The sequence below is a fragment of the Cajanus cajan genome, chromosome 11, assembly GCF_000230855.2.
Source record: "Cajanus cajan strain Asha chromosome 11, NIPB_CcT2T_4, whole genome shotgun sequence".
NCBI classification, from domain to species: domain Eukaryota; kingdom Viridiplantae; phylum Streptophyta; class Magnoliopsida; order Fabales; family Fabaceae; genus Cajanus; species Cajanus cajan.
In genome coordinates, this window is record NC_138527.1 from 1102100 (window position 1) to 1123031 (window position 20932).

Consider the following 20932-nt stretch of genomic DNA (forward strand, 5'->3'; position numbering starts at 1 on the left):
GTCTTTTCCTTTTCTTAATTTAGTTTTTTTTCTTGTCTACTTCACGCATACAAGTTGCCTCTTAAAATTCAATTTTTTTTTTATTAATACAAATATTAAGATGTCAAAACACTTTGTATTTTTATATATTTTTTATAATAAAAAAATAAGAACTTTAAAAATAAATATATACCAATTATAACAAGAGATGAGAAGAGAGAGAGAAAAAAAAATAATTATATAAGTAGTATGAAGTTTCCATTAATAATAATAAAAATGTAATTTGTTACTTAAAGCTTTAAAGACAAACGTGAAAACAAAAATTTATATATAAGTAAATTAATTTATTTTTAAAAAAATTGTAAAGGACAAAATAATTTCATTAAAAAAATTGAATAAAAAAAATTATTTCATTTATATATTGTTATAGATTTGACGTTAAATTTATAGTATGAAGGAAAAAGTGGACCACACTCACGACTGATGACAGACTTGCACCATTTTGTTACTTTTAAAGACGTTTCTTTTTAATTTTCTTACATATTGCAGTTTGCTAATCAATTATGTTCAACTTTTTAAATCAAAAGCTACATAGATTAGTATCACATCATGGGTGGTAGTTGGGGAGCCAAAATCAAAATTTTGGAGGGGCAACAGTTATATTTCAACAATAAAATAAAACTTATGGGTAAAGGTTGAAATTTCTAAACTTTTTCAGTGCTTTTATGGCCCTGTAATTTGTCACCTATACATAATTAAATAAAGCAATTTTACTAATGATCAAATTGGTTTGGCTCAAAGTTAGATGTGTTGTTGGGTAAATACATAACATTCAGCAAGAGGGTTGTTGGTGTGGAATTTGATCAGCCCTAGTATCGGTCCATTTCCACTTAAGCAATCTCACCTTAATGAAGACATTCTGTTCCTTAATTGGATTCCTCCAAAGAGTTCGATCTATGCTACACTACACAACTAGAAAATTTGTGATAAAGGAATATTGTAAACGGCTAATATTAATTGTAAAAAACTATATCAAAGTAATAAATAAACCAAAAAATGTAGGAATAAGGTAAATGTTGTATTGATTTTAGTTGTGGATCTTTATTACATCACGCTTCTCCTAATTTCTGGTGTTAAAAATAATTACTCTTTCTATTTTTTATTATAAGTAAAAAAAACACAGAATGTTAATTTTTAAATATAAATAAATTTTAATTACTTTTAATAATATTTTTTCTAAAATATCACTAGTACAAAAATTACTTTTAAAATCAGTTAAAAAGTAATAGATTTTAAAAGTGACGTGGTGAACAATTTTGTAAATAATGACATTATTTTTTAAATCGGCTACCTTTTAACCGATTTTAAAAAGTCTCTAATACTACTTTTAAAATCGGTTATTTAAGAACCAATTTTGTATGTAGTATACAAAATCAGGTCCTAAATGAATGATTTTAAAAATGCTACTTTTAAAATCGGCTATTTAAGAACCGATTTTGTATACTACATACAAAATTAATTCTTAAATAACCGATTTTAAAAATGTCAGTGCCTATACTTTCTCTCTTTCCCTCCATTCTCTTTGATCTTTCCCTCCATTCTTTTCTTTACTCTCTCACGCTCTCATCTAAAGTCTCCGACTTCTCATTTTCTTTGCAAGATTACTATATCAAGGTAATATTTTCATTCTCTTTTCATGTTTCTAGTTTCATTGTTGTTGTATTTTGGGTAAATTTTGAATTTAGAACAACCCGTTCTACAATCAAAACGGCCCGTTCTGCAATCAGAACGACCTGTTCTGCAATTGAGACATTTTTTCTAATGTTTTCCCTGTTTGTAGCGTTGGACACTGCTGCTGGTGTTTGGTGTGATACAAAATCTGTTGTTACCAGTCCAGGAACGGGCAGATACAGTGCTGATGAAGATGGTGGAGATGCGTCAGTTGAGTTGACCCGGCCTTGTAGACATGCTGCTGCTACTATTGGTGACTTGATTTTTATTTATGGACAATATATTTTTAATTTCCAAGGAAAACTATGTTGTTTCAAGAGTTCCATGAATGTTGAAGCCTTATATCTATTTTCTGGAATTTTTTGCAGGTGGTTGTTGCTACAGAGACTGGTGGAGCATTAGGTGGTATGGTTAGACAGCTTTCAATTGATCAGTTTGAGAATGAATGCAGGCGGGTCAGTTATGGGACTCCAGAAAGTGCAACAGCTGCTAGAAAATTATTAGACTGGCAGATGTCTATCAATAGTGTCCCAAAGAAGGTACGACTTGTCTCTCTAGTTAGTTATAATTGATTTTGCAATTGTCGTTATTGTAAGTATTTGAATTAATTTATTTTTTTTTGTTACTTTGTTTTAACTTTATTTCTAATCTTGTAGATTTATCTATAAATTGAGTGTGGATAAAGGGAATGATCATATTTATGAATTTTTGAAACCTGAGTTAATCCAAAAAATCGGGAACAAAACAGAAGAAATCCAAGCTTACATCCAAAATTTGATGTCTGACTCAAATAAAAAAGTTTACTTAGCTCCTTACTTTTCTAAGTAAGTCTATTTGCATATAATTAATTATAAATTTTTAAAAATGTGTTGTCTATTACTGATAGTTTCTCAATGCAGTGTTCACTGGCAACTTCTGATTATTTATCCTGTGGACAATGTATTTGTATGCATTTGTTCGATGCACAAACCTCCTCGTGCGGACTTTAAACAATTATTAGATAAGTAAGTTTTTTTTTAAAAACTACTTTATTTTATTGATCATTACATTTTATTTTAAAATATAATAATGATGTCCTTTTATTATTAGGGCTATGGAAGGATACCATATACTTAAAGGTTCAAGGTTGAAGAAAAAAATGTTTTGGGTCTCTTTTAAAGTAAGTTATTTTATTTTAGTAATGATATTTTTTCTAAGGTATTTTTTTTTTTGAATTACCATTACTACTAAAATTGAGTTATGTTTATAGTTTTACTCATTTTGTAGTTTAGGATGCATAATAATTTGTAAGTTACTTAACTTATTATATACTGTTTACGGTAGATTTCGTTTTATGGATCCTTTTTATTCGAACCAACACGATTTCACGTTTTAATTTATGCGTGTTTGTGACATGACAAAATTGAAGACTTTCAGTGAAAAAATAAAATCGTACAAGTAAGAAATAGAGTTTTCATTAAATGGTAACAGAATTACAATTCGTAAGGGTAACGAAACGTGTTTAGAATGACTACACTACACTAGACTAGATTATGCTATGCTACGCTATGCTATGCTACTCCTAAAAAAGGAAAAAAGAAAGGTGGTCGAGAAATCGTACCCAAAGTTGTCTCGTACGCACAGTATGCCTTATGCACAGGCTGCGGAGTGCATGTGAGGTATTGTGGGAATTAGATTTTCGACCTCTGCTACGAGCATGGCTCGTTTAATTTATAGACAAAAATCTGGGAAAGGTAACTGTTTCTGACGTGCCCCGGAAGCGCATAACCGTTCTAAACTTCCACATCGTGGCTTATTCCCGGGCACGTCTTTGGATAACTCTTGGAACTGCTCATTAACTTCCCCAAACCGTTTTGCAACCTTTGACACTTATCCCATGATTTACTTCAACCGCTCTTAAATCGTGTCTCCTTTAAGCTCTTCATTCCGAGAGGTTGCGAAGTGTGTTCGTGTATGTCCGGATTCTTGGGATTTCGAGTAACCAACGAAAAATATACTCGAGTGTTTCCTGATTTTTCTTGTACTTTGAGAGGTTGTGAGGCTGTGAGCCTTTCTCTCTAGCAGCGTCCTTCCTAGTTCAATAATTTCGAGAGTTTCTCGAAAAGTGTCTTCGTGTCTTTCCTGGTACAATAATTTCGAGAGTTTCTCGAAAAGTGTCTTCGTGTCCTTCCTGGTACAATGATTTCGAGAGTTTCACGAAAAGTGTCTTCGTGTCCTTCCTCAGAAACTTCTTTGCCATTTTCCGATCACCTAGGATTTAAAGCACCTTTGTATTTCGAGTGCCTCCGAATTCATTTTTCGGTACTAACATATACACATTTATGCATTACATGTATTTTAAAAACATTTTGATTACATATATGGTTGACATTTACTAACTCTTGTCATTTGTATGTAATTTGGTCCGTTGAAAACATATGACTTGACTGATATTTTATTAATTTGCAGATTTTGTTTAGAGATCCTCCTAAAACAAGTCAATTATTCTTAAAATATTAACCACTTTTAACATCGGTCATGCCATAACCGATCTAGAAACTTAGACTTTTAAAATCGGTTTATACATGACCGATGTTAAAAGTCCAATTTTTTGAAATTGGTTCTTTTAAAATCGATCAGAGAACCGATTTTAAAACTAAAAAATGATCGATTTTAAAAGTGTTTTTTCCACTAATGTATTATTCATTTAATAAAACTTTAAATATCACCTTTTTTCATTTATAACTGATAATTTAAGAAAAATATTATGAAATTCATAAAATTTAATATAAATAACTATTTTTTTAAATATGTATGAATTTATTTATTTTTATAATAGAAAATAGAAGAAATATCAAGCAATAGTCACCTCTAATAACCTCTAACCTAGATTTTAGGGATGGTCATTAGTGCAAAAGAGGTATTTTAGGTCTGTTATTTTCAGGTTTTTACGTCAGAAAAAAAGTCTGATGTAAATACGGGATAACCATAAATCCTCCAAAACAACACACACAAACAATGTTTAAGTTCAAAAATATCCTCCAATCCAATCTATTTGCACTAACCTTGAATCCCAACACCTTCGAGTACCCTTAAACGCTAACTTAAGCAAGACCAGCACCAAAACTTCAATACAATCGGATAAAATGATCTGCGATGATTAATGGACGTCGCCACCACCGTCGTCGCCATTCAACATCGTTGAAAACACCCAGGATGCGTAGAAACTCGTCGTCGAAGGTCGCCTGAACGTTCTGCAAATAAAACTCTAGAGCGCGCGCGAAAAAATGAATGAGAGGAAGGGGATATAACAAGCTTTTTATGTCGGACACTACGAGGTCCGACGTAAATTTTTAAATCTACGTCAGACTATATATATAGAGGGCCGACGTATATTTTAAATTTTATGTCGGACCTAGTGGTGTCTGACGTAAAAAACTTGGTTTAAATTTCAAAAATGTTACCGCATTTTTTTTACGTCAAATTTTACGTTTTCTGATGACAAAACAATGATGTAAATAACAGATTTTGTATTAGTGGGTAAACATGATCTTAACTTCTCGCATTGGGTTCTAAAAAGGGTTAAATTCTCGCATTCTCTAAAACATTTGAATATCATGTCATGGGCCTCGTACTTAATAAATTATATCCATTTTTCCCATATAGTCCTCTAAGACCTAATAATTACTATTTCATAACTTTTTCAGTGGTTTATGGCCGTGTACGAAGATGGACGAGGAGAAGGCTGAGGCTTGCCAGGAGCAACAAAGTCTTAATTAGGCCTTATCAAAAGTTTGCCTTCCGACTGCATAATATAAGAGAGGACACCAGTTCAGGAAGCTTGTAGTTGTTGCCTTCTTCGGATTAGGTAAAAAGAGATGAAGTTCAAAGGAGTTCAACATCCACTTGTTCATTGTGGCTATTTTCTTCGTATATTTGATATATCTTTTTTATATATTTCATTTGACTTATTTCATATTTATAAGTGTTTTTAATGGATGAATTGAATTATTTTAGTGGACTATATATACTAGTTTTGATTCAAATTTTTTGTTAGTATTGATATTTATTTTTTCACTTTTACGACATACTTTCTTGCATAGATCATATCTTAAGCTTCTGAACTTGAAATTAAATATTTTTGGTGTCTTTCAAAAGATAAGATACAATCTTACAACTTCTCTTTTTAAAGCTGTAATCGTTAGAACATCTCAAAGTCCAAAAATGTGTCATAAATTTTTGTCCTTGCACTTGGCATTGAGTTTTCTTTAGAGAATTATTTTAGAAATAGCTTAGTGTTGTTATTGGATGATTAGTGGGTCGAGCATATAATTAATCTTATCCAACTCACTAATTTAATCTATTAATAGTTGTAGAGATACTTGCATTGTTCACTTTTATCTCATTTTTAAATTTATAGTTTATTGTGTTAGTATATGTAAATAATTATTGATCTCATTATATCATAACTATTTTAATTTATATGTAGAGAAAATATAAATATTATAAATTAATTAGTATTTTAGCATAATGTATTGTAAGTTTTTATTTTATATAAGTACAAAATATAATAAATAATTTTTTAATATTTTAATTATACTATAACTAAAACTTGTGATAAATAAAATGTTTTAAACACAGATTATATTTTAAATAAAATAAACATTTTTTTGAATATTTAAATTATACTATAATTAAAATTTATAATAAATAAATATTTTTTAACGTTAAGTTTATTGCATCAACTAAAAGATTAAATCAAAATTTTAATTATACAAATAAAAATTTTTGTCTATGATTTTATTTTATTTTCTGTTTTTTATGAATAGAAGTAAATTCAAAAGTATCAAATAGATTAAAAGTTGAAATATAATTTAAATATGTGTGGAAGAAATATTAAGTATCGGTGTAATTAGCATATTAAAATTAGAAACTTAATTAAAAGAATTTAAAGTAAAATAAATAAAAAAGACAATTAATACATATAATAAAAATGTCATAAACTATAAGAATTGTAACAACGTTAGCAGATGGATGATTTAATTACAAGATTTATAAACTATAAATTTTTATTTTAAAAATGGTAAGGGTCATTTTAAAATATTTTTAATTATAAGACTTAATTAAAATTTTGAAAGAATTTTAAGGACTTATTGATTAATTTAACTTAAATTTTATAATTTATATCTTATTGCCTAAGACATTTTCTAAACTCTAAACTTTCAACTAACCAAATAAACTTCGTAATATCATATTTTAAAATTTTAATTTATATTTTTCATTCTTTAACTTATGTGTTAATTTTCTAAAAGTGGTTTTTTAAATTATACCAACTTTTTGAAAAACAATTAGCTCACCCTTAACCTTTTGAAGTGGTGACTCACGGAAGAACTTGTGTACTATATAAGAGTATTCATAATTTCATATAATGAAAATAAGTCAAGTTGATGCTTGATATAAACGAGATTTTTTTTATTAAAAAAATAAATATCTATAACAATAATTTATTAGAGTCACATATATTTAACTGTATTCGTAACTATATATCCCAACCTTTTAATCTCAATTTCTCAAAGTGGGTTTTTTTTACTCGATTTTCGTAAAGCATATATATATATATATATATATATATATATATATATATATATATATATATATATATATATATATATATATATATATATATATATATATATAATTTATTTATTTATTTCTAGTTATAAATTTAAAATTTTAAAATTAATTTAATTAAGTTAAATTTGGGCCTAATGCAGATTTCTTTGTCACTATTTTATGTGCCATAAATACAAAAATTAAAATGGATGTGAAGTAGAGGGATTGGAGATCCATGGTAGAAACAAAACTTAGATGAAGGTTATCAATTTTACTGTGTGTTTTTTATAAGAATTGAGTTCTCGCTAATCTGTTTTTCATCAAGATCTTTGTCAGCAATCTCTAAATATGAATGATAACTTGTCTACTTCATGGTTTTTCGAGCGAGATTGGATACCTGGGAAAGAGACTCCAAATATTAATTAAGTTAATCAATGTATTTTTTAATCTAGTGTATGATAGCAATGTCGAGTCATTATCAAATAAAACTAGGTTTCTAAAAAAAATTGTAATATAGAAAACTAACCTAGATCATCTCTGAAGGACACAAGTTCATTCTGTTTCCAATTTTTTTATCATGTAATGTAATTGAGTTAGGTTTTGGGGGGATTTTATTTCAAACAAATTGTAACGACAATATAGAAAAGAGAATCTCAACACAGAATTTCCATATTATCAAATATTGGTTCAAGGTTTTAATTCCTATGGTATAATTTTCATTGTTCACAACAAATACGAATTCTTAACCAACCTAAGTCAATACGAAATTAATTAATACAGAGATCTAAATCTAGATTATGAATTTCATTAAAACAAGAACTGCAATCGCAAAATCAAGGTTTCAACAAATTCAAGAACAATAATCAAATTGAATTAGGTTGATTTAGGTTATTTCAAATATGAAATTGCATCTTCTCATTTATGTTTATGATTCAAAATGAAAATTCAATATCATAAAAAATGAAATTATCATAAACAAAAAAGAGAAGAGGAAGAGAGAATTCATTCAATAAAAATTAGGAACTCAAATTTACCGTAGTTCATGAAACCTTAAACCGATTGATGGATTAGCCTCGCTTCGTAATCATGTTGCTTCGGCCAATTTCAGTAGAGAAGACTGAAATTTTGTGTGTGTGTGTGAGAGAGAGAGATTTTGTGAGAGAAAGAGAGAAGAGAAGACAGAATTTGAAAGAAACTTCTTGAGCAAGAATTCCCAAAGTACAAAGTTCATGCCAAGAGTCATTACATGAATTAAAGACAAAGTAATGGGCCTAAACTAAGTGTCCAGCCCACTAATTACATTCATAAAGCCTAATTAACTACAACTAAACAGTTTCAAGACAAGCTGAAAACTTCAATGCAGGGCTACGAGCTTGAGGCGCAACTTTGTGCTTGAAAATGTCCAAATTGGGTTTTTCTCTCAACGTAGAAGTTGTATATCTCCTTCTTATCTTTCTAAGGACACCAAGTTTGCCCAATTTTGAGTTGTATAGATCCATATATGGCTTGCACAAGAAATTGTGTCAAAAGAGAAAATTATTACGAAAATTTAGTAAAATTTACAACTAAATCCTAAATGACTCACTAAAACAAATCTAAACTATAATATATGAATATATGATACTAAAAGAAATCAAATAGGGCAAAAACATATAAAGAAAGATGTACTAAAATATGACTATCAGTGTATATAAGAGTACCTTGTATTTTGGTAACTGTCATTCAGTAATTGCTCTCTTTGTGATTTCATACATGTCCATAAATTGGTTAAAATTATTTCATTGATTAGCTAATTGTTTCCTTCACTTTATAGATAGACTAGTTTGACCTTATGGTTGGTTGATCCAACCATATGAGTTGGCAATCTTATCCTTATAGGTCAGCAACTCCAACCTTATAAGTTGGTTAGTTTGATCTCATAGGTTGGCTAGCGCTAGTACACAAACCCCTCAAGTATGGTGTTCTACGACTTGGTGCATTTGGAGACTTACAAAACCTCTTTGTTTTTCAAGGTGGACACTTAGGCAAGGACAAGGTGCTCCAAGATATTCTTTTCTCTTCTTGATCTTGGTCGTATACATTGCAGAAGCATGTCCATTATTCATCCTCACAATGGTGCAGTAATCCAAGGCAATGCATACATAAAAGGAATTGCTAGTTGTAACAAGTTGGTGAATTAATTAAATGTTATTAGGATGTGATGCATGATATGGTGTATAACATATGAAGTAGGATTGCAAATATATTCTCTTAGTTATGATTTGGCAGGGGAGTTTTTTTCCCTACTTTAAGGGAAAGATGATACTATAACCACTTTTTTTTTAATAGTGACTTGTATGGATTGGATATCCCTTGTATCATATATCTTCTTTCTTATTGTGTTTATATATATATATATATATATATATATGAGGAGGGATCCTTTTATTCTAGGAGTAAGTCTACCTAGATTTACTCCGTTCAATAACTCATGTTCTACATCAAATTTTAACGATCCAATCGTTCAATTTAAAGTTCTTAATGCATAAATCAAATCTGTAAATTTTTAGAAAATTTGAAAATCATTTGATACTTCATTTCATTAATTCAAATTGACGGATATAATCATAAAATTATTTTATTCATTGATTCGAATTAATGAAATGAAATATCAAATAATTTTCAAATTTTCTAAAAATTTGCAGATTTGATTTATGTATTAAGAACTTTAAATTGAACGGTTGGATCGTTGAAATTTAATGTAAAACATGAGTTATTGAATGAAGTAAGTTTAGGTAGACTTACTTTTGGAATAAAAGATCTCTCCTCTCTCTCTCTCTCTATATATATATATATATATATTACTTTTTTGTTATAAAAAAAATACTTAAAGGACTAAAAATGGTATATCTTTTAATTAGAAAATTTAAAAGTAAAACGATTTTTTTGAGAGACTAAATTGATCTTAAAAAATTATAGAGAGATTAAAAACATATTTTTTTTTACTGAGAAAAACATTTTATCTTATAAATAATTAGTCTTTTTATTAATAATGATAAAAAAAATTAATAAATTATACGGTTACAAGAAATCGACCCATTTGCTAACGATACCTATCTATGTAATAAATATACATATATATGACCAAATTATTAGCTAGATTGATATAACCATTGTGACGACAACATACAGAGCAATATATATAATGTCTACAAGCCCATCTTATTGTTAACATATATATGGAAATCACTATGATTAGCAGTGAATAGGTATCTGATGAAAGTAATACCCTACTCTTTCTTTGGATCATACACATAAAAACAAACACTTCCTTGTCCAAAACAACTAAAATTTGATGTACAGACTAGATTGAAAAACTTAAAAGCTAGACAGCAAGTTATTATTGTCAACTCCAAGCCATGATATTCCGCAGGAAAAAGCCCGGAAATTTCTGTCTACCATACGCGGATAACATTAATTAAGCCACTTCATTCACTTCCTTCTATTGCTCTGCAACTCATCACAATCCGATAGATACTATCCACATTAGAGTATGTATACACACTATGAATGAGAAAAGAGAGAGACTTAAGATGAGAATAAAAATGAAGTGTGAAAAAATGGTTCAAACACGCACATATATGAAAGCTATTCACATGGATTGAATTTCATGTAAGTGTGTCAATATGTATATACAAGACAAAACTTTGACACACAGTTCCTTAAATATAATTGATTTATCTTAATATATGCATAAATGTGTATTAATAATGAGATATATATTAAATACAAATGTATATTATTTAAGGTAAATCTTCAATTATGATTGAAGAACAATAATCACACCTAAAAAACTGCTTCTAAATTTTGTTTGTATATATATCCCAAATATCAAACTTTCATAGAATCTTCAAATTAGCTAAGAAAAAGATAATCCATGCATGTCTTGAATGGAATATATAGCATGCTTATATTAGCTTTAAATATGTAATCTATAAAGAGAGATATGATAATTAGAAATAGCAATATATACCATTGATTAATGTTATGGTACTGAGTCTTGAATATTGGGCTGTGCGAGTTGAAGATAAGGGTACTGAAGGTGTGGAAGCACAGGGGAAGCAAGTTGAAGGATGCTTCCAGCAGGTTGCTCTTCAAAGAATGGGAAGTGATCCATTACATGCACTGGTTTGCTTGCTTCCACTGTAGCCTTTTGAAACTCCAACACTGCCCGCTGCTCCTCATCATGAATCTTATTTACCAAGTGTTAACAAACACAATATATATATTACTTCTGCTCAAATTAATTTCTTAAGCGTAAAAAAAAATGAGAATAAAAATCAAAATTCGTTTCTCTATAAATTAAAATGAACTTATGCATAAGTTAAAAATAAAAATTTAGAAAAACTAATAAAAAAAACTTCAACAAATTAATTTATACATAAACTAATTTTAACTTATAAAAAAATATATATTAAGTTTTTCTCTAATAAGTTTTTGTTTTTGGAGTAGTTTACCAAAAACATGTTATTAAGCTGGAATATGATTAGTTTAATGTGCCAATCAATAATCCTAACGCGGCACTTATATTAGTTCTGTACATGTTCTTACCCAATTGGACAAATTGTTGTTTTCCTCTTCCAAGATCCTTTCCTGAATTATAAGAAGCATGTATAGAATAATTATGGATGATGTTTGACGTCTTTCGAAAATTAATAGGTGAAAGCTAGAGAGTTATTATATGCGTCACCTTCCTTCGCAGATTCTCCATTTGCTGTTGCAAGAGCTCATTCTGCATGGAAAGTCATGTCACAAACAATTAGTGGGAAGATGGAACCATGAAAATAATTGGATAAATTACAAACAGTCCTTTATATATGTTTCACTTGTTTTGACTCTCAGTTAAGTGCATTTTGTAACAAAAGTTGGGTTGGGATGAAAAATTATTATATAAATTTTCCAAGTTTTACAATATTCCATAAGTAAAGCTGAAAATCAATTTGACAATCTTTCTTTTCTTAAAGGAGGTAAATAAATAGTGTCTATAAAAACTAAAAATGACGGGAACATGAAATGAAGTATTTATTATTGAACTCAAATTTTCCCTGTGCTAGCTCCTTTTCTACTCCTCTACTTAAAAGTAAGTTTAAAAAAAAAACTAACAAATAAGAGAAAAATGTTATTCTTTTTAATGACGTATTTTCTTTTAATTGAAGAAATGAGAGAGCGGACAAAAAGAAAAAAGAAAAATAGAAGATTTTAATCCATTCATTACCCAAAATACTTTACAGATATATATAAGTATTAATTTTAAATTAATCAGTGAACACCCTACATCGAGTTAATAGTAACCTGATAAATGCAATAGATTTGTAAGAACAGGGGGAGACATATAGTGAATGGAAACTAAATTTGTTGACAATAATTAATAAATATTACCAAGAAGGCTAGCTAAGAGGAAAAACAAAGACCAATATGATATTTTAATGAAATAATTAATTTGACATTCATCACATATATTGTCAATTTTCATTAAACATTTTGATAAAAATGTCTGGATCCTTTCATTTTAACATATACTACTTCTGGCTCGATCGATCAAGTGTTGAAAAGGATAGAAAAAAAAATGTTAATTAAGAAGATGAAATGGATTAATTAGAAGGGAACAGGTACCTGACGGTTTCTAACTTTTGCCACAGAGTTCTCCAATTCTTGTTCAAGCTTAGACAAGTCTTCATATTGTAAACACCCCATGTCCTCTCCAAGATAACGTTGAATTCCTAATTCAAGACGGAGAGTTTCCTGCCTCAGCATTGCCATGTCATGGAATAGTTCTTCCTATAAAATATTTTACAATTAAGTTATGTCTAATCATCTAGATTCAATTAATTTATCACAACATATTAACGAAAATTAAGCACGTGAGCCTCATACTCGGGGATGATCACGTTCAGGTATGCGAGCTCCTGTTGATCTCTGGTACTTCTCTATGATCTGCTCCATCCTGTTCAGAAACATTTCATGTTAACTATTTAACACATTAATAAAGTCCAAGATATGTGCAAAAATTAATTCACTTAATATTTTCAGAAAATAAAATAAAATTGTGTACGTCCATCACTATATATGATTAACATCTTGGTTCTCCCAAGTAATTACAGGATCAAAGTATTAATATCTAAAGTGTGAATGTAAAAGTACTAAACAGGCAAGTGATCATGAATTTGATTTCATGAACATTTGTTCAGCCCAGAAAAATTAATGCATGGTTGACACATGAATGAAAGTTAAAGTTAGAGTTTAAAGTACAGTGGTTGAAAACGAAATCTAAAACCCACCACATGTCATACTGAAAAAAAGAATTATGGCTTTCACTGATCAGATCTATAATCATAATTCATAATGTCAGAAATGAACATGAAACTGCTTCCAAGTCTAGAAAGCACTTAAGTGGGTCAACCTTACGTATGAGAATGAAACATGATATGGACCTAAAACCAACAAAATCCTAAAAAGTAATTAACACAAAAAATGGAAACCCTTTAAGAAGAATGCATATAGAAATTATATTAAATTTTAGTTGAGGAATAGATCAAAGTTTAAGAAGCAAGGGATCTGAGAAATGAAAGTGTAGGCATGACCTGAAGGGTTCAGTGCACCAATCCCACATCTTCCCAGTGCTGGAGAAGATGATAAGTCCGATCTGTGCATCACAAAGCACAGAAAGTTCCTTTGTCTTCTTAAAGAGACCACCTCTTCTTTTCGAGAATGTTACTTGCCTTGTGGTCGTGTTCTCGATCCTCTTTATCTCAATCTTTCCACGTCCCATGATCTCACAAACCCTACCACAATTTCCCTTGATCCCTCTATATTTTACCACATAAAGAAACTAATTCAAATATATACATATATAAACACTTTGAATGATCCTAAAAAAAATTAAAAAAACATATATAAACACTTCCAATTTCAACCGGGAACAACCAGCAAATTTAAAAAAAAAAAAAAAAATGGTGACTATTCTATAGCTGTTACCTGCTATACTTACTGATAACTAAAAGTAAGTAACTAGAGTGCAGAGGTTGGTTTTGGAGAAAAATTGTGTGTGTGGCTAGAAAAGAAAATTGAAAAACGCAGAAGTTTCTTGATTAGGGCTTAGGTTGTAAAGTAAAAGGTTGAAAAAGGAGACGCCATTAAAGAAAGAAGGTGGAGGAGGAGAGGATGAGAAGATGTGTTGAATTCAACAACTTGATACCTCGGATATTAACTTTCTTTCCTTGTAGAATCAGAGCTTGAGAAATATCACACTAGCTTCCTATATTTATACACCAAGAAATTATAAAGGCTATTTGTGATCCGAAACTAGCACATGAATTCTTGTATTTGGCATGAAAAAGTAGAGAGGGTAGTAACGTCATTTTGCGTTGGTGATAAACGCGGTAGCTGAGCCTGAGGCCAATTTGCATGCAGGAAGGGCATTTCAGTAATATTATCCAAAGGGTAGGGCCTCTAGCTAGTGTCATATCAGAAGAGTTGTTGCAAACCAAACCACTATTATTCCTCGGTCCAAAGCGAAATCTGAACTTTGCCACAATGGGCAAAAGGTGAGAATATTAAGGTTACTATAAATGGGTGAAGACTAATTTAGAAACGACAAAGAATCACAATTCCTGCGCACAACCTTCATTGCCACATGTGATTCTATTAACTGCCTGCCTCGTGTGGACATTTCAAAATCAATATAATTTTCACAATTTCTATGGTTTAATAAACTTGTCGTGCCTTCTTTATCATATTATTATTCTCACCACTCGTATTTGCAACTGATTTGGATGATTGAGAAGCATTATTTATTTATTTAAATAATATTTTAGCCCTTTTTTATCCTTTTCTTTACATTCGTTTTTTGTTTAATTCTGGTGTCATCAATTGTTAGAGACCATTAATTTGACATTTTTAAACTTAAGTTCTAAGTAGTGATCGAATTATGAATAACTTCGATTCAACGATATTGTTATATAACAATCGATGATTCGTCATGAATATTAAAAAAAATTGTAATGAAAAGTTTTGGCAAGAAACAAAAAGATGAAGCTATATATAAACTAGTAAAAAATATGGGAATTCGATGTATATATATATATATATATATATATATATTGAATCACTCAATAATGCAAGAAAAAGATTGCTACATCATATTGATTTTTCTTTCTAAATTAAATACCAATATGATGAATCAAGGATTAACTCGTATAAGTTGGTCCGAATCTTTCTCGTAGGGAACCAAGGAGACATTATATTTATTTGAAGGTTTCATTTAAGTTCAACTCAATTAATTATATTTTTCTTTGTTTTTCTCCTTTAATAAATTTGTGTAATATTCATAAATTTGATTTGTATACCCCATTTTAATTTGTTTAAACCCTGTACATATATAGTCATCCAACCATATATGTTGAAATCATTTTTTCAAAAATAAAGGGTGAGTTAAGTTTCTTCTGACAATTAAGATGAACTCAGTTAATAATCACACGTCATGCCATTGGTACCACATATATAGAAACAATGAGTACTAACTTCAGAATGCACATGCATGATCCCCCCATGGCCCACGTGGTTCTCTTTCTGCTCATAGTTTCTTTCTCACATACTATTCTCTCTTTTATTTTGTTTTTCAACCTCAGTTTTTCTATCAACGTGTCTGTTGGATCAATCATTAATCACTATTAGACCAAGATTAATTGTTGACAAAAAAAAAAAAAAATTGGCTCCCGCGAATTGGGTATGCATGGTAGCTTACTCGTCAATTGAGTATCTAAGTTTGGTTCAATGGCAGGAGTTGCGTTTGATCTACAAAGTGGTGATAGATCTATATATCCGATGACTACAACATAAAGAATTTTTAGTATTATTTGAAAAATATTATCTAATTGTATATAAATGTTATATCTGAATATGGTTCAATGACAAGAGTTGTGTTTGATCTACAAAATGGTGATAAATCTATATATCTGATCACTACAACACAAAGAGTTTTTAGCATCATTTAAAAAATATTACCTAATTGTATATAAATGTTACTTAATTTGCTTTTGTAAGATATTATCAAATGTTGTATATAATCTATGTTGCTAAAGACTTTTAATAACATTTTTATATAATTAGGCAATATTTTTCAAATGTTATCAAAGTGATATTTTTGTAATATTTTAATGATGTTGCTAAGTTTTTGTTAACTTTATAAAATGATAATTAATTTTAACTTAGATATTATTATCAATTATTATATTTTTATTCTTCCTAAACTCCTAAGAGTTCTTTAAGAGAAGGTTGAAGACATTTTAATTAGTCACAACTAATTAATTATATATCAAATATCAAAGTTCATTTATCTTAAGTATAACTATGTGCTTATATATACTTTTATGAGTCATTCATTTATTCGATATGAGACTTTGATTATGGGTAACAATTAGAAATGAGAGAAATTTTTTTTAATCGATGTGGAACTTTGATTTTAGAAACAATTAAAGAGAATAATGTTGAGATAAAAAAAATATATTACTTATATATGTAGTAACACTTTTCAAAAAAAAAATGTTGCAAAATAACCTATGTAACATTTTTCTACTTGATATAGGACTTTGATTTTGAAAATTATTGGAAAGAATAGATTAAAATAAAAAATATTACTATATTTATAGTAACATTTTTCAAAAAAAGTTACAAAATAACTTATTTATTCAATATATAGTAACATTTTAATAAACGTAAGAAAGAAAATGTTGCTAAAGAATTAAAATGTAGTGGTGCATGTATATAGTTTTGTAATTTGTTGATCCATTGATCTGTGTAATTTCTTGATCAGTGTAATTCAATACTGTTTAATTTCTTTAAGTTTGATCCTGAAAGCTATATAATTGATATTCTCAACATTTTTTTTCATCTACTTATATTAAATGTACGTATAATCAATTCAATTAGGGAAAGGCCAATGTCAAATACTGTGCATCACGAGTTGGCTTGTGGCAAGTCGAGTTGTAAGTGAATCAGACCAAATTTTCCTTATAACTAAAACGAGTCAAAATTTTCTAGCCTAACACGACTCAAACCTGTGGTGGGCTAGGTTGACTCATGATTTTTAACCCACTTTGACAACTCTAGGCATGGAGATGACCACGTCAGGTGTAGGGAAGCCATAGAGGTTCCTGACTTCTTTACACTAGGTGATAGGTGTCTTACCTAACACCATCTTGATGTTGTTTTTCAAAGAAGGCGACGTCAGGCATGAACTGGATCACACATGATGGGTTGGTTCCAAAGGGATCTCTAACTCCTCAATGCTAGGCGTGGGAGCATCCACATTCCACGTCGAGTGCAAATTAGGCAAAGAGGTCTTTGGCCTATCCATGCTAAGCACAAGTAATGCCATGCCGAGCATGAATCTAAAGAAGAAATCCCTGATTCCTCTAAGCTTGATGAAATCATGCCCAGGGAGGCAATCCAAAAGGAACCAAAAAGAGTGGGTTAGGCTTTAAGGTAAAATGCCAAGCTCTTGTTTAGTTATGAGTTACATTTAGTAGTCTATTTTCTCTTCTTTGTAAGTATTTCTTTGTAAATATTTTGTTTTGTTTTTGACCTGTATTTTTTGATCAAATAGTGTAGAAACTTATTTCCTTGTAACTTTCTTTTTAGGGGGTGTATTTAGTATTTTATGAGAGTGCAACTAGTATTTTGATATTGTTTATTGGTCTTTTTTGGACTATGAGAGAATGCATAATTTTATCCAATGAAGTGGACATCCACTTCATATTCTTTTTCTCAATAGCTCAAACAAACTCACTAAGTCACATGTTTCACACACTAGCCACATTTTTTACATGATTGCTTTTACTTATAAATCTAGACATGGACATCCAGAATGGGAGGGAAAATTCATATTTGAATTTCAAATTTGAATTATAATGTTAGCTTGAGTACAAGTTAACCTAACCTTGGTTAGTTTAACTTGCATCACAAGCTACCACAATTTATATATACTTGTTACCTCATGTTGGATGAATCACTTTGAGCATATATGAGAATTGAGTTTCCAGAATTCTCTCTTCAAAGTCTTATTATTTGGAGAATTTCTCTCTTTAAGATATTTTATTAATGAATTCCTCCTTGTGACAAGATCATTATCTCTTACTTATCTTTCACTTAAAGTGGTGCACCTTCATCTTCACCTTCTCCTTCTCTTCCTTATTTGTTTGTTTCCTTTTCAATTAGAGCCATAGATGAAGGTTGGAGGAGCAAGGGAGCTAGTTGAGTGCATTCGATCATCATCTCTCCACTAGTTTTCATCATATTTGGTATCATGGGCCTTAATTTCATCCATGAAGGTTTATTCTAAAATTTTTGTTTTGTTCATATATTCTTAATTGTCTTGTGAGTTTATGTTGTATAGATCTAATTTTTGCATGCTAATTCTATGGATCTATGTTTGTCTTGAAAATTTTGGTTCAAAAATTTGTAGTATTCTATGAATCAAATATTTGTGTATGCTTTTAGGATTCTTGTTTTATGTGATTTCCTCTTCATTTTGATGTATGTTGTGTTTTGTTTCAAAATATAAACAAAATTCATTTAGATTTAGTTTTCTTTTTGAAATCAATGCAAAAACAATATTGTCTTAAGGTCATGTTTAGTCCTTACATATCATCACTTCTTAATGATTCCTTTTTGTTTTTAAATCTTGCAAAATAAATGTTGTATATGTTGGCTGAATCATTTTGAAAGCTTTTTGGTTTATAATCCTTGAGGTCATACATGTTATTAGATCATTAACATGTTTTAGTAGAGTTAGGTTTTCTCTTGTCTACTAATTTTTACTATTTCTTGTTTTTTCTTATTTTTTGTGGCTCAAATTGAATTCAATTTAGGTGAATGCTAAAAACACCTACGGTTGGAGTATTTGTAATATGAACTTGCTTTAAAGTTCAAAAAGTTTCTAAAGAGAAGCACAAGTGAAAGTACGTGTTATATTACCTCAAAATTTATCAACAAATGTTGGTTCATTTTTGAGTTTCTATTTCTGTATCTTTTTGCAATTTTGAGTTTTCTTCTAGGAACATTTGGGACAAAATTTCTAAAAACTAAAACAAAAGAAAAGGAGTCACAGATTTTCTCAAAAAAAAAAAAACAACAAAAGTGCAAGAGAGAGAGAATAGAAAAGAAAATATAAGAAAAGAAAAAAAAAATATATATATACGTGGAACATTTGTAAAAATAAAAATTCAAATTAATTTTTGTTACATTTCATTTAAATTTAAATTATATTTAATTTGAAAGTGGATTTGAGTCTTTATTGATTTTGTGGTCCAAATCTAGAACTTATCTCAAGACTCCTTTGAGTTTTAGCTTCTAAATATTACTTTAATTTTAATTTGTCAATTTCTTTGAAATTCTTTGAATTTATCATATCAATTCTATTAGAGTTTAACTAATTCCTTAACATTTTTATTATTATGACTTTATAACAACTTATAATTTAATAATATTATTGTAATGAATAATAATTAATATTATTTTAATTACTAATTAGTTATATGTTAATATATAAATAAAATCATTATATCATTTTATCATTACCTTGATTATACATGACTATTATTATCAATAGTACATATCTATCTCTTCATAAAAATATGAAAGAGTTATCTTTTATATAACAAAAGACAATTTTAGTTTCTACAAATGACTTTGTTAATGGGATGAATTAGTACATTATGTCATAGGTTCATGGAGAAACAAGTACATACTAAAGTTTTGATAGCGCATGTTCAATAAATGATAATGTCGATGGGCCCGATGATTTGTATATAAACTACTACATTTTTAAACATAATTGTTACATCTGGACTACCCAATCATAAATTGAAGTTAAAGATTAGTGTTCCTATCATGTTATTGAGAAATATAATTCAATATTCAAGATTGTCCAATGGTTCTCGACTCATAGTAACATAAACTGAAACTCGTATGTTGGAAACAAAAGTCATTTATGATAGCAAAATTGAAGAAAAAGTTCTTATTAATTCCTAAAACATAATTGAATTCATCTAATTCAAGAATTCTATATTTAAATTTCAACTTAAACAATTGTGATGGTTTATTTAGCAATTACTATCAATAAAAGTCAAGGGTAATTTCTCAAACACAGTGCATTTATCTATCACGATTAGTATTTTTACATATTTTTACATAGTCAATTATATTTTACAATATTAAAGGTTACATCTCATTCTAGATTAAAAATTCTCGTATAAAGCAATTAAAGTCGTGCTATAACTACAACTTAAGAGTATGTTTAGATGGAATATTTAAATAGAGTAATTAATTTATTTGAATATTTTCAAATTCCAAGGTGAAATATATTGTTTGGACGAAAAATTTATAAAGAATTTGAAATTCAAGCATTTATGAAATTTTTTAAAATCGTAGAATTTTAAATTCTCCTAAAAAAGTAAAAATTTGAAATTTTTCATTTTTTTTCTTATTTCACTTATATATTTTACCTTATCTCTTATCTCTTCATGTTTTTAATTATTGAATATTTAAAAATATTTTTAAAATTATTAAATATTATCTAATATTAATTTTTAAA

The 20932-nt window shown here is 28.9% G+C and overlaps 1 protein-coding gene across 5 annotated transcripts; it reads right to left on the reverse strand.

Moving 5' to 3' along the window:
- Positions 1-10422: 10422 nt before the first annotated feature.
- TT16 (K-box region and MADS-box transcription factor family protein) lies at positions 10423-14634 on the reverse strand. Of its 5 annotated transcripts, none has more exons than XM_020362079.2 (8): positions 14537-14634; positions 13923-14147; positions 13216-13285; positions 12955-13119; positions 12032-12073; positions 11893-11934; positions 11315-11515; positions 10423-10791 (listed from the first exon to the last, which is right to left on the reverse strand). In XM_020362079.2, exons 2-7 carry the CDS (start codon positions 14108-14110, stop codon positions 11327-11329), a joined length of 696 nt encoding a protein of 231 aa, XP_020217668.1. In that variant the 5' UTR covers positions 14111-14147; positions 14537-14634; the 3' UTR covers positions 10423-10791; positions 11315-11326. The 5 variants fall into 5 exon arrangements, with proteins under 5 accessions (XP_020217668.1, XP_020217664.1, XP_020217667.1 ...); XM_020362075.2 differs by having other exon boundaries at positions 11315-11533; XM_020362078.2 differs by having other exon boundaries at positions 10423-10845; positions 11315-11533.
- Positions 14635-20932: the final 6298 nt, after the last annotated feature.

Coding starts and splice junctions, on each gene's coding strand:
- TT16 (XM_020362075.2), bottom strand. CDS start 14,110: ATGGGACGTGGAAAGATTGAGATAAAGAGGATCGAGAACACGACCACA. Junction 13,120..13,215: donor CTGAACGTGATCATCCCCGA/GTATGAGGCTCA, acceptor AATATTTTATAG/GAAGAACTATTCCATGACAT. Junction 11,935..12,031: donor TGGAGAATCTGCGAAGGAAG/GTGACGCATATA, acceptor CTTATAATTCAG/GAAAGGATCTTGGAAGAGGA.